Source organism: Diplotaxodon limnothrissa, linkage group LG3, assembly GCF_057381915.1.
Source record: "Diplotaxodon limnothrissa isolate DT_005_m linkage group LG3, D_limnothrissa_male_GT1.1, whole genome shotgun sequence".
Taxonomy (NCBI): domain Eukaryota; kingdom Metazoa; phylum Chordata; class Actinopteri; order Cichliformes; family Cichlidae; genus Diplotaxodon; species Diplotaxodon limnothrissa.
The window spans coordinates 24,117,724-24,132,449 of record NC_140598.1 but is presented as its reverse complement, the minus strand read 5'-3'; the positions used below and the strand labels follow the sequence as shown (position 1 = coordinate 24,132,449).

Sequence of the window (14,726 nt, the reverse complement as noted above, 5' to 3'; positions counted from 1 at the left end):
ACTAATTGGTGCTGCTCGGGTCAAAGTCGGGGCTGTATCAAGACACGAGGACTAAACCCCAATTCAACCAGACCCAGAACTGATCTGGAATTAAAACAGGACTACAACAGTTTAAAATCAGGACTACTTAGGATTTAACCAAGACAGAACCAGAATCAGAACTAGATGATAGTAGCACTAAAAATCATCATAGACCTGCACTGCACCTTTTTTTTAATTCTACCAAAGTACACTCTCCCTCTCTGTTTCTCTCTCTCTGCTCCTCTTTCTCCCTCTTTGTTCTGACAATCAAGCCAAACACCAACATCATCAAATATACAGTTGAAACCAGATATTTACATACTCTTCAGATAGGAGAGGAGAGATGCATCAGTACAAACTGTTTCATCCTTTAAACCTAAACTCTGTGAACAGTTGACTGTTCGATGTGCTAAAGAACAGAAAACATTATTTCCCATCAGACCATGAGCAACATTCAGGCATGTAACACAGTAACACTTTTATTTTTTACATATTCAGCAGAAAGAGTTAGCTGTGTGCACTATAAAAAATTAAGAAGCGTAATTCATTTCTGCTTGGTTTCACATAAACTGTATTATTAAGGAACAATAAGTGGGGCTCACCTCAAAACAATCAGTATAAGATCTGACTGGAGAGTTTTAGGCCAGAGCCAAACTGTTGGAACTGAAATAACAACTTTGAGCGGATCAGAGACTTGTTTTGATAACATTTCCCCCTAAAACAATAAACTGTCCTCACTATCACAACCACAGCAGGAACAAGACAGGATTCTGTGGTAGATTTTGTGCAATTTGTAGTAAATTGTGCACCACAGACTTTGTAATTTACATTTGTGTCACTCATTTAAATCTTCTTCTCCTGAAAGTGAAACTCTTACAAACACATTTGTCATAACTTCAGTCACAAACTGACACTGAGTCTCTTCAGTAAATCCAGCAGCTTTTTAACATCAAAAGATGTCTTTGAGCTGCTGCAGATGTTAGTAAATCTGACCCTAAAGGTTCCTTCTTCTTTAAAATTCAAACTTTGTAATGAAAGGATATTTTTAACAGGCTGTTCTCGTTTATATGACCTCCATAAAACAACAGGGTTAAAACACATTGTGACGAAGTAAGAGTTTGTTCTGTAGTCCATCTTCTGCACAATGTAGTTTCAACGGGCGGACATCCGGTGTCACATCGCTCCTCTCTTTCCCTGAGTCCTTAGCAAATCTCCTTCCCACGATTTTCATCGAGGCCAAGGAAAAGAATTTAGGAAAAGGAGATAGGCGCTACTTTTGAAATAACACCCCACGTGGTTACCTTGTGACGCTGAGTCACGTGACCTCGCAGCAACAAATCACAGCAGAGCCGGAAAAGGGGACGGAGCAAAGTGTCTGTGCAGGAGAGGAGTCGAGCAGAGAGAGCTGCTTTTTTATGAAACGGGAGTAAAGTAGTGGGACTCTCCACCATTTGACCTTAGAACTGAAGAAGCTTCTCGGATGAGAGGTGAAACGTCTTCAAGTAACTTAAAGAAGTCCAGACGCTTTTCTTTGCAAGCTCCTTTGACAACTTACAGGAACATATACCACTACTAGTGATGGCCAAATGAAGCTTTCCGAAGCACTGAAGCTTGTACTGAAAAACGGTTCATTACTCGAAGCTTTTCAACACAGTCCTCTCCGGTGACATCTGGTGGTGAAAATTTTGAAGAGCAGCTTGAATCTGCAAAATAAAACGGACTGCTCAATTATCACTGCTCACTCAAGAGTGGAGTTCTCTCTGATATTGGGCCACCGTTCCGTTGCTTTGAACATGTAATTGGTTTTGTTTTCTCGATTGGGGGGCTGAAAAAAATGTAATGTGTATCTGCGTAATACATTTTGATCAATAAACTTTCCCTATTTAAACATGCACTATGGTGTGGCCTTTCTTTGCTCATAACTCCTTGATGTTGGTAAATACAATAAGTGAGCAATATATATAATATACATATGATAATGCACAGCACATTATGGAGTATGCCCCTGCTGTGAAGTCCTGCCTCCATCTACTTGTCATTTAATCACTGGACAGCTGGACAGGTTCATACAAAATATTAGATTAGGCCAATTGTCCTATACATATTTTTGACCTAGGGGTGGGATTGATTGTGAACTGGAAAGGGAAAATGCTTAGGAAGCTGAGTACGGCTGCATCGTTACTGATTTGTAGAATCATTTTGATTCGATACAGGATCCGATTCAATTTGATTGGAATCTGGAAAGTTTTGCCTCAGTCAGAAATATTACAATTCTGATCATGTATCAGTATATATCCATAATTTCGTATCTATTAAAAGAAAGCTGACACATGTGAGACTTAATTAGAGATGTAAACAGAGAGTTATGAAACCTGCAGCTGCAGAAGCCAGCGAAAAAAAAGAGGCAAACACAGCGCGGACCCGACGACACACCAAAATCTGACTCTGACGCGTCGGGTCCGCGCTCTGTGTTCACGTTTGTATGCAGAATCCGTAAACCTGCTCCCAGTTACTGTTTTAGCTGTATGGTGTTTGACGACATGTTGTGAGGTTTAACCTGAGATGCTGGCGTTTCAGGCATAATAACGTTAATTTACAAATCGACACAGGATTGTAATGAATCAATATCACTTTATTCAATTTAGCATGGATTGTAATCAGAAAGGCGATAATCAAAACCCACCCCTAATCAAGAACTTGCAAAGTAAAAACATGCTCTATGTCAGGTAGCCCTTTTGTTATTTACAGTTAAAAAGAGGATTAGTGTTACTGTGTGCTGGCTGAGTCTGTTTCTTTTCTTAGAAATAGTTTCTCCTGCCCTGGAGAAAATCCACTTGCATGGAACAGAAGAGGCTGTGGAGTGCAGGAACTACACTGCAAGCTGGTAGATATGCAGGTATTCCTGGGTCCTGCAGACTATCACCTAAAAACAATAAACAAAATGATTTTCTAAACTGTGTAGCAATGTAATGTACGTATAGTGTCAAATACATTTTTGTAGTCTTCATCAGCTTTAATTCACATGGAAGTGTTCCTAAAGTCATATGCTGTAATGATATTTACATTATGAAAACATGATTTTGGACATTTCAGGTTTTTCACTTCGGCAGATAAAATGAATTGAACAAAATCAACTCAAAATATTTCCACACGCCAGAACGTCCTCTCTTCCTCGCTGGCTCCATATCTGTCAGTGGAATGATCACCTCTTCGCTCTCTGTCACCATCAACACACTCCACGAATCCCGTGGATGATTCACTTCCTTATATCCGTTTGAATCAGGTACCGAAGCAGTTACGTGCGTAATGAAGCTTCGGACGTCACTGGTCACGTGACTTTTGCCAAACGAAGCAAGCCTCGACACAGTGCTTTTGAACCAGTGTGTTGTTTTTTTCGACACACGCTCCGGAGCGTCAGCTTCAAGCGGGCCATCACTAACCACTACCAACGTTTGGATCGATGTCTGCATCGATCTGCACACCCTTGTCTCCTGGATTGTAGCTGTAATCAACGGGAACCACGTGGGTCTCTGCTCCCTGATCTGTTTCCTGTGTTTGGAGAGAGTTCCAGCTTCATCACGGAGTTTCTCTCGGTTTGTGGGCTCATCTAAAGGTAAGCACCGAGCTAACTTTAATGCGGGTTCAGTTTATGTTGAGTTTAGCTCTTTTCAGAATAATAGATTGCTTGGGATACACTGGAGTTAGACAGACTGTAGAGTTTGTGATTGCTTGCAACATTATGAAATGGCGGTTGCTAGGGGGTAAGAATACATATACCGGTAGAAAAATAGTCTTGGAGTATGAACAAAAGGATGGAGTGCAGGGCAGGAGAACAGCCAACCCCAGGACAGGAAGCCACAGTTACAAGCCTGGGGGAGGGAAATCAGCCGTTAGAATAGGATTTCATAGGATAATCTCCAGATGCATCTGTATTTTATTGTCTTCCAGCGCAAATAAAGACGTCTGATAAAATAAAGACACTGTTTAGTCTTAATGTTTATTACGTATTATACACAAATGCAATAAGCAGCAGGTGCTATAGGCATCTGGAAGCACCTGTATATACAATTCTAACATGTGATTACTAGGACTCCCAGGCTTCTACCGTTCTACCTTTAAAAGCTAAGCTTTAGCTTCAGCCAAGTGGAAGCTAAATTGGCTAGTCATTCATATGTAAATTAGGTTGTTACCTAGGAATTCTGGAGGGAGGGGAGTGGGGGTGTGTGAATGAGGGGGTGGGGGAGCTGCTAAAAGCTGTGAACTTCCTTTTGTGTTTCATCTTGAAGCATTCTCAATCATCAAGAATGGACTATTCAACATGCACAACAAACGGAGCATGTTCATTGGTTCATGGACCTCCCTGAACTAATGGCATTTATTGCAATTGTCATCTTGCGGGGGGTTTACAGGGTTCCATCTGTAAATGACTGCTGGTCAGCAAACCTGGGAAACACACAGATAATTGGAACTATGGCACGAAGCCGCTTCCAAGATATGATGCAACACCTACGCTTTGATGACAAGTCCACCCGCTGTGATCGAGCAAAGACTGATAAGTTCAGTCTGATAAGAACCAGATATTTATGTACTCTTCAGATAAAAACAGATACACTTTTTAATTGTAACATCAAATCAGACTAAATTTCTTTAGATTGATGAATATAAAAAAACACATTTGTTAACTTTAAGAGTAAAGACAGAAACTATCTGTATTTCTTAATTGCAAATGGCACCAAATTGTATTCAAAATTGAGCCACACTTATGGAGCTCCACAATCCTTTTCCTGGTGTTTTGGTTGACATCTCTTGATTTTCCCATGTCACAGAAACAGGCTCTGTGTTTTGCCTTATATGCATCCACAGCTGTGCCACCTGTTTACTCACATGGACTCTACTAACCTATCAGAAGCTTCTTCAGCTCAGAATGGAATCGTCTGCAGTTTTCTTATTAATTAACAATAAACTTAGTGTATATGTACTCCTAAATATGATGAAAGTGATAAAAAATAGACAGCTCTGTCTCTCTTTATTCTGACATTTAATTAATTCAAAATATATTTCAATATTTATTTATCCAAAACAAAACAAGTTTACTCTAAATTGATGTTGTACAGTAAAAAAAATGTTCTTCTGCACCAGCAGCCCCAGGCTTTTACCTTTCTACCTATTAGACCCAGAGAGTTGTCAAATGACTGGTAGGCTTTTGGCTTCAGCGAAGTGGAAGCTAAATTGGCTAGTCATTCATATGTTAATTAGGCTGTTACCTAGGAATTCTGGAGGGAGGGGAGTGGGGGTGAGTGATTGAGGGGGTGGGGGAGCTGCTAAAAGCTGTGAACTTCCCTTTTGTGTTTCATCTTGATGCATTCTCAATCATCCAGGGAAATAAATCTCCAAAAGTCACCAACTTGGAGTGTTTCAGTTTGCCGTCTTAGGGAGAAATCAACACACATGGGTGTATGTCCTTTGTTGCTGAGATTTATTGATAAAAACAGAACAAAAAACCAACCATTTGTACACATTTTTACAAATAATAATAAAAAGTGAGTGAGTGAGTACATTTCAACATTCAAAGGAGGAGATACTGGAATTATAATTAGTATCTATGCATGCATTTGTGATTTTGTTTGACCTTCCCATTGCTCACAATTTGAATTTGTTCACACTGCAGATGAGGAGACTGCTTCTCTGCAATCACTTCAATCAGCAATCTTGGCACTGCCATGGTGTCTGTAGTCTGCATTTACCACATGTATATCTGTTGCAGTGAACACATCGCACAGTGGCACATTATTAGAGAATAAGCCTTTCATCCTGTTTCCCCACTCTTTTTGTATCTCCCAGGCAAAATGTCCAAAGACAGATAATACTCTCACCATCCCAACAAATGGGTCAAAACTTCATACTGTCGCTGGGATTATTGTATGACCCACTGAGACATGGCCAGTGGGAGGAGGCAATCTTGATTTGGGGTACTTTCAGGATCCCCTTCGATAGCATGGCCTCAGGTTTTACTAAGTTTCCACCCTAAAAGTGAGGGCACAACCTCAAGGAGGTGGGGGTGGGAATGCTGCTTAGGTTTACCAAGTATGTTGTTGCAGAATCAAAGTGCTTCATCCAGCTTTGCTTTTCCTCTCGCGCTGTCTCTACGTGTCTGCAGCCAGGCAGCTCAATCAGACACTGGTTATTCCTAAGGGTTTTCAAATCAAATCAAATCAAATCACTTTTTATTGTCACATCACATGTGCAGGCACACTGGCACAGCACATGCGAGTGAAATTCTTGTGTGCGAGCCCCACAAGCAACAGAGATGTGCAAACACAACAACACAAACGATACAGTACATCAGCTATAAAGCAAAGCAGATGTAAAGGCTCTCGTTACACTGGGTGTACACAGATGCAGTGCTACAGGCATACTTTGCCATAAACAGACTGTAATCCTGTTCAACAACTTGTGGCACGATTGCTCTTGCAGTTGTGTTTGACCTGACATGTGGCTCTTTTTCCAGGGCTCAGTGTGGAGGGTTGTGTCCGTGCCACTGTGGCACTGGGGTGTGTCACAAGTGGGTATATATATGATACAATCGTGCCACTGTGCGATGTGTTCACTGCAACAGATATACATGTGGTAAATGCAGACTACAGACACCTTGGCAGTGCCAGGATTGCTGATTGAAGTGATTGCAGAGAAGCAGTCTCCTCATCTGCAGTGTGAACAAATTCAAATTGTGAGCAATGGGAAGGTCAAACAAAATCACTGTTGTGGGCAGTCTGAGGTACACCTGTGCACTACTCATGATGTCAGATCAGCATCCTGATGTGGCACACCTGTGAGGTGGGATGGATTATCTCAATATAGCAGATGTGCCCACTACCACACATTTGGACTGATTTGTGACCACTGTTTGGGAGGGATGGTTATATTGTGTATCTGGAATGAATTTTAGGTCTCTACGTCCATCCCATGGGGAATGGGAGCAGTAACAAAGGTGTTGCGTTTATATATTTGTTGAGTGTATGTTAGCGCGATCTGTCGCATACACTCGGTGACATTCGTCTATCCTGGCCTGAAAGGAGACGCTACCGGTAGACTGCAGCGAGAACTGCCAGCGAGCGCCAGCCAGACTCTGTCTGTCTCTCTCATCATGGTCACCTACATGTACAGTAATGGCAGGTCTTGTAATAAGGCAGATTGCGCTAACATAATATGCACTGTTAGTTGATTATTTACCTGCCGCATTAACGGGAGAGGACGTGCAAACGTTAGCGCTGCTGCTGGGTTGAGAGTCACGAGTCCGGAGCGGAATTAAAAACGCGTGTCATCGCGTGTTTTGTGAGCAAATGCTTTTGCATATTCGTAGTGTTTCCTCCCTTAAATGAAATATCTACTTTGCAAGTTGCCCTGTTGTCATCGGTTCTCATAAAGTATAATCAAACTTTTGAGCGTTTAGGCGCCGTGTTTCCTGCCAGGTAAATGACGCTCCGCAACGTGGTGACGTCATTCGGGGCGACTGGAATCGATAAGGGAATCGTTTGCAAAAATGGCAAACGATTCCAAGGAATTGAAACAGTGGGAACCGGTTCTCAACAAGAACCGGTTTTCGATACCCATCCCTACTGAGGACAGGTGGTTCTTCCTCAGAGTCCTCAAGAAGAAGAGGCGCTGGTGAGCCTTCTTGACCAGCTTGGAGCAGTTGGTCGTCCAGGTGAGAAAGGGCTCATCACACAGCCTTGTGGTCATTGTGATGGTAGATGAGCAGTGGTTATCCAGCCGGACATGTTGGGGGCGGTTGGTCAGGAAGTCCAGTAACCATTTGCAGATGAGGGAACTAATGCCCAGGTCTGTCAGTTTCCTGATGAGTTGTGAGGGGTGGATTGTATTGAATGCTGAACTGAAGTCTATAAACAGCATTCTGGCGTAGGTGTTGTTGTTGTCCAGGTGTGAGAGGACAGAGTGCAGTGCGATGGAGACTGCATCCTCTGTGCTCCTGTTCTGGCGGTATGCGAATTGGTGGTGGTCCAGGGTGTGGGGGAGACAGAATTTGAAGTGTGCTAGGACCAGCTGCTCTAAGCACTTAGTGATGATGGGGGTGAGTGCTACTAGTCATTGAGGCAAGATGGGTTGGAGTTTTTGGGTATCGGGACGATGGAGGTGGATTTGAAGCAGGCCGGTACCACAGCGTGGGCCAAGGACAGATTGAATATGTCTGTGAGCACTCCTGCAAGCTCCCCAGAACACGCTCTGAGAACACGCCCGGGGATGTCATCAGGACCTGCAGCCTTGTGGACATTGATCCTGCTCAGCACCGCTCCTACATCGGTGGGGGAGAGAGTCAGAGGTTGGTGGTCTGGCGTCATGTCTGCTTTGGTTGTGGTTGTGGGGTTCCCTCGCTCAAAACGAGCATAAAAGTTGTTGAATTCGTTGAGAAAGGAGACATCAGAGGATGCGGGGGAGGGTTTGGTGGTCCTGTAGTCTGTAATGGTCTGGAGTCCTTGCCACATGCGTCGGGGGTTGGAGTTGGAGAAGTGTTCTTCTACCTTCTTTTTGTAATGGTGTTTGGCTTTTTTGATGCCCTTCTTTAGATTAGCCCTGGCTGTGCTGTAGGCGTGTGCATCTCCTGACCTAAAGGCGGGGTTGCGGGCCTTCAGGAGGAGACGAACATCCCGGTTCATCCAAGGCTTCTGGTTGGGGTACATGGTGATCCGTTTCTGGGTGGTGACACTGTCTGTGGTTTCGGAGATGTAATCCAGTACAGATGAGGCGTACTGGTCCAGGTCTGTGTGGGTGAACATATTCCAGTCTGTGTTTTTAAATCTGTCCTGGAGCACTGCCTCTGTCCCCTCTGGCCACACTTTAATTGTCCTCACAGCAGGTTTCACACGTTGGATGAGTGGTGAATACCTAGGTGTGAGGAACAAGGAGAGATGGTCCGATTGTCCAATGTGGGGGAGGGGTGTGGCTTTGTAGGCTCCAGCCAGGTTGGAATACACATGGTCTAAAGTCTTGTCTCCTCTGGTGTGGCAGGAGACATGTTGGTGGAATCTGGGGAGGACTGTCTTTAAGTTGGTGTGGTTGAAGTCGCCAGCAACAATAAAAGCAGCCTTGGGGTGTTTATTCTGGTGTTTGTTAATGGCTGCAGAAAGTTCTTTCATGGCCAACCTAGCATTAGCGTCGGGGGGGATATACACGGCAGTGAGTATGATCGAAGTGAGTTCTCTGGGGAGATAATAAGGTCTGCATTTGACCATTAAAAACTCTGCATTAGGTGAGCAGTGACTCTCAGTAGTAGTGGAGTTCATGCACCAAGCATTGTTAATATATATTTTGTTCTGGCTGCTGTGCCGTGGTGGACATTGATCCAGTTCCGTAGTCACCTGTAATAACAGACTGAGACACTTATAATATCATTTTCATCACTGCTCAATAACACTTTCCCTCTCTTATTCTTCTATCCACATTTTAACACATCTCTTTCCATCACTTCTTACAGACACACACAAACACACTTCTCTTTACTGCATTCCTCAGTTTCTACACACTTCATACTCCATGTTTTCTGTTCCATATTTCTGAAAGAGGAAAAAAAAATCATGCAATCAAAACCTGGATCCCGGCTGTACTGCTGAGCTCAGTGCTCTTACTATAGTAAAGTGAGAGTGATATTTCTATAACTAATGTGATATGATTAAATATGTGATTAATACATGAGAAGAAAAATCTGCCTCCACAACACCTACAGGCCAGTGGACACTCTTTCACTGATGAGGATGTACACATCCTGGACAGGGAGGAACGCCAGTTTGAGCGTGGCGTCAATGAGGCCATCTACATGAGAAGGGAAAGACCATCCCTGAATCGCGGAGGGGGACTAAGGGGACATCTTTTGCCATCTTACAATGCTGTGATTGCAGCCATTCTCCAACTCTCTGTGAATGGTACTCATGGCCATTGATCAGTGGTCATGAGAATTTACATAATTATGATGAAGGAACTGACCTACCAGCCCATTGTTCCTTCAGTGGTTCTAGTTACTGTTTATAAGATTGGGGAAACCTGCAGTCAGCTGAGACTGAAGAAGTCACTTGGATGAGTGACGAAACGTTTCTCCCACTGAAAACGCTACGTCCAGATGAACAGAATCAACTTTTCGAGATTTACTTACCTGAATGATTGAGCATGCATCAAGAAGAATTTAGAATGGATTACCTTGCTGAATCCTCTTAGACAAGGGACTTAGGACTTACTATCTAATCGTGTCCCACATAGATGATGTTCTCCAGTGCCCACTGTAATGTGGAGAAGCTCACTTTACGATTTTTTGATCAGTAACAAGACAGAACCAGACGTGGAAGCTGCGGGATGCTGGACGGGCTCAGCTGAACCTCTAGCTGTCATGGCAGGATGCTGGATGGGCTCGGCTGAACATCCAGCTGGCGTGGCAGGGCGAGCAGGTGCGAAAACCTCTGGCTGAGGCATGGCAGGTGACGGCATAGCAACCACAGACGGCAGGGCGGGCTCTCCAGAGCACTCAGCAGGAACTGATGGCGGAGCGGGAGCTGTGGAGTGCTGGGGTGGTTCGCCTGAACCCCCAGCAGACACTAGAAGAGTCTACACAAACTGCTCAGTGACCCCCATGGAAGCAGAAACAGGCTCTTCGGGAGGTCCGGAGCAAAGTTAGTCCTCCAAATCAGCCTCTGGATCCAACCTGGCCTGGGTCTCAGTCCCACAGGGGCTTTGCTGAGCCTCACGGCTAGCATCTCCAGTGAAAACAGTCTCGAAGCCTGACTTCTTAGAAGCATGGGTCGTGGCATGATCAATACACAGAGATGCTAGATAATTGTGCAAAGCGATAAGATGTTCTGTGGAAGACTTGGGCAGTAACTTGTCAGTCTTAGTCCTTTCATGAACATGAACAGTCTCTTCATAACCGGGCCAATGAACTGGCAAATCTGTGTTGATTTTAGCTTCCTCCTTAGAAAAAACACGCGGAACACAGTCACCCACCTCATGCTGCTGTAAGCCGCGGTGATGACGTGGACACCGCCTCCTCCTGGAAGCCACGGTTGTGGAAGCTGGCGCTGCCATGGCTGAGGTGAATGTGGTGCTAGAAGCAGCCACTGGTTGTGTCCAGGAAAATGCAGCACTTGTCTGCTGCTGCATCGACATGGACCTGGAGACAGGCGGGAGGCTCAACACGCCAACTTTAATTCCTGTATCTGGTGTAGGGAGAGCTGCGTCACACAGGGGCTGGAGTGATTCGGTCTGCATGCTGAGGGACTTGCTGCTTTGGCAGTGAATGGGAAACTCCTCCAGTTGTAGCCAAAAAAAGTCTTTGTGCTGCTCCGATAAGCGCTCCACAAAAAACAGGTTGGCAGCAATAATCCGACATAGCTGGACCCGAATAGATTCTTTCTCCACCTCCTCCCCTTGAGCAGAGAAGATAATCCAAAATCCATGGAGCTGTGTGACGTGGACACTGTTAAGCGTTCAAATATTGAGGAGGAATACAGGAGGGATTCAAAATCACAACACTTGTCCAGGAGGGTTGGGACAAACGATGATTTTAATAAACACACGTGTGGGGGGATGAACACTGTCACACACTCAGCGTCAATCTCCGCCCAATAATACACAAGCAGTTGTTTTTATAGCATCACAGTATTATTTATGATGCCCCCTCATGCGTCAAGCAGATACAACCCATATGGAAAAGAAATAGTAAAAACTTATATGATTTACTCATGAAAGTGGCCACTTTCATGAGTAAATCAAAATAATAATTTTGATAAATTTTGATAAATAAATAAATTCTCCATTTGTAAAATAATTTTAGAATTCCACATTAACAAAGTGAGTTTCGAAATGTTTTTTAAAAACCTCATTACATTTCAACCATTACCATCCTAGGGGCGCTAGGATGGTAATGAGGTGCTTGAAATGTTGTAGGTGGCTGAGTTTATACTGCTACCATTGAGACTGATCGGGACTCTGTCTTTGTGGATCTATGGAAGTCCATATATACAGGGTGTAGCATCCCCTGGGTAAAGGTGGTGATCTGCAGGGGGGTCAGGGGTTTTTCCCTTTCAAGTTCTTGTAGGCAACTGATGACTTTCTTTTTGTAGTTGCTTCTGGGGTTTCACCTTGAAGCTTCAAAGGTATTGTTGTCACTGAGGAGTTTAGTCATGTTTATTTGCTCTGCTTCTTTTTGTCAGGGATAAAATACACATATATATACTTTTTGTGTCCCAGCTGAGTAACAGGAGGAGAAGAGTCTGGTGGTGCAGCAGAGGAACAATTTCAGCCATTTGGACTCAGCTCAGCCACTACAGAGGAAACAATGACTTCAACACAAAAGGTGAGAAGAACATCACAGTTACACTGTTATTGAAACTGTGTGTACAGTTGGTCAGTTTTTAAAAACCTGTTAACAGCAGCTTTATCTTTTCCATCCTGGGCTCCTCCATATATACAGAATCTACATTCACAACCAAAAACCACAGAAGTTACAAGAAAATACAAAGATCTTATTTTCTCTACACACATTGAAACAACAATATCATCAGTTGAACTGAAAAAAATTTCTGAAGTTATATAGATTCTTTGATGATCAATATTTCTTCAATATTGTCATTTTGTACAACTCTCATTGTAGCACATCATTGTAATGTGATACTATCACCAGAAGGTGGTGGTAACACACCAACAATGTGTTTTTTTGACATGTCTGATTCCACCAATTTCAGTTTGTTCCACGACTGCATTTCACTCACTGCCTGTGTTTGTATCTCTGTCACTGCAGGACCAACATGGAGCAAGAAGTCAGCGCTCTCAGGAGGCTGACAAACCTCACAGAAGACAGGGAGAGAAAACCTACAGCTGTGATGAGTGTGGGAAGGAATTTACCCGGGCTGGACACTTAAAACAACACCAAATCATCCACAGTGGAGTTAAAGCGTACAGTTGTGACTTGTGTGGAAAGTCTTTTACACTGGCTCAAACCTTAAAAACACACCAACTCACTCACAGTGGAGTTAAACCTTACAGCTGTGAGTTTTGTGGAAAGTCTTTTACCTTGGCTGGACACTTAAAAACACACCAACTCATCCACAGTGGATTTAAACCTTACAGCTGTGAGTTTTGTGGAAAGTCTTTTACCCAGGCTGGGGGCTTAAAAACTCACCAACTCATCCACAGTGGAGTTAAACCTTACAGCTGTGAGTTGTGTGGAAAGTCTTTTACCCAGGCTGGGGGCTTAAAAACTCACCAACTCATCCACAGTGGAGTTAAAGCGTACAGTTGTGACTTGTGTGGAAAGTCTTTTACACAGGCTGGAGACTTAAAAAGACACCAAATCATCCACAGTGGAGTTAAACCTTACAGCTGTGAGTTGTGTGGAAAGTCTTTTACCTTGGCTGGACACTTAGAAACACACCAACTCATCCACAGTGGATTTAAACCTTACAGCTGTGAGTTTTGTGGAAAGTCTTTTACCCAGGCTGGGGGCTTAAAAACTCACCAAGTCATCCACAGTGGAGTTAAACCTTACAGCTGTGAGTTGTGTGGAAAGTCTTTTACCCAGGCTGGGGGCTTAAAAACTCACCAACTCATCCACAGTGGAGTTAAAGCGTACAGTTGTGACTTGTGTGGAACGTCTTTTACCCAGGCTGGAGACTTAAAAAGACACCAAATCATCCACAGTGGATTTAAACCTTATAGCTGTGACTTGTGTGGAAAGTCTTTTACCCAGGCTGGAGACTTAAAAAGACACCAAATCATCCACAGTGGATTTAAACCTTATAGCTGTGACTTGTGTGGAAAGTCTTTTACCCTGGCACAAACCTTAAGAACACACCAAGTCATCCACATTGGAGTTAAACCTTACAGCTGTGAGTTGTGTGGAAAGGCTTTTACCAAGGCTGGAAACTTAAAAAGACACCAAATCATTCACAGTGGATTTAACACTTAAACCCCCCAGAGAGCAGTCATAAGGGAATCCACACAGGAGAGACACCATACAAGTGCAGACACTGTGACAAAAGCTGGTCACAATCAGGTCATCGTAACAAAGATGAAGATGGTAATATTGTGTATCTGGAGTGACTTTTAGGTCTTTATGTCCATCCCATGTCAAATCGGAGCAGAAACAAAGGTGTTGCATTTATATTTTTGTTGAGTGTAGTTTTTTATCTTGTAATTTTAACCTGATTGTTTGGAACAAGTCTGATCAGTAAATTTATGGAGTTATACTGAATGAACTCTTTGGAAAAATGAAGACTCATTTTCTTTCAGTAAGCTGAGTGTTGTAATGTAAACAGTAAAATGTAATTGGACGTTGGCAGAGATGCTTTTTATTTCAGGCAACGTTCAGGATAAAAACGTTGAAGGAATTCCCCGACTTACAATGTCTTTGTTTAGAAGCGGAGCGAAGCACATGGATCCATTTCTCAACCCTGTTGTCACTGTGGTGGTGGGAAAGAGTTTCTCTGTGATCTTTGTGGAAAAACTTCCAATCATCAACGGGACCAAAAACCACATCAACGTAGCCACACTGGAGACAAAATGAACTACTGCAAAGAATGTGGGAGAGGCTTCCACACACCAAGTACATTAAAATACATGAACTCTTCCACAGTGGGGTCAAAAAGCACATCTGTGACCAGTGTGGGTCATCCTTCACCACTGGACGTGAGCTCAATGAAAAAGCA

General features: G+C 43.4%; 1 protein-coding gene across 1 annotated transcript in view; it reads left to right on the top strand.

Annotated features, from left to right (window-relative positions):
* Positions 1-13,987, top strand: part of LOC146635053 (uncharacterized) — a 30,126-nt gene extending 16,139 nt beyond the window's left edge. Inside the window, exon 3 of the mRNA XM_085344496.1 lies at positions 12,927-13,987. Within this exon, the coding sequence (XP_085200622.1) occupies positions 12,927-13,987 (1,061 nt within the window). The remainder of the gene's footprint in view (positions 1-12,926) is intronic.
* The last annotated feature ends 739 nt before the right edge of the window (positions 13,988-14,726 follow it).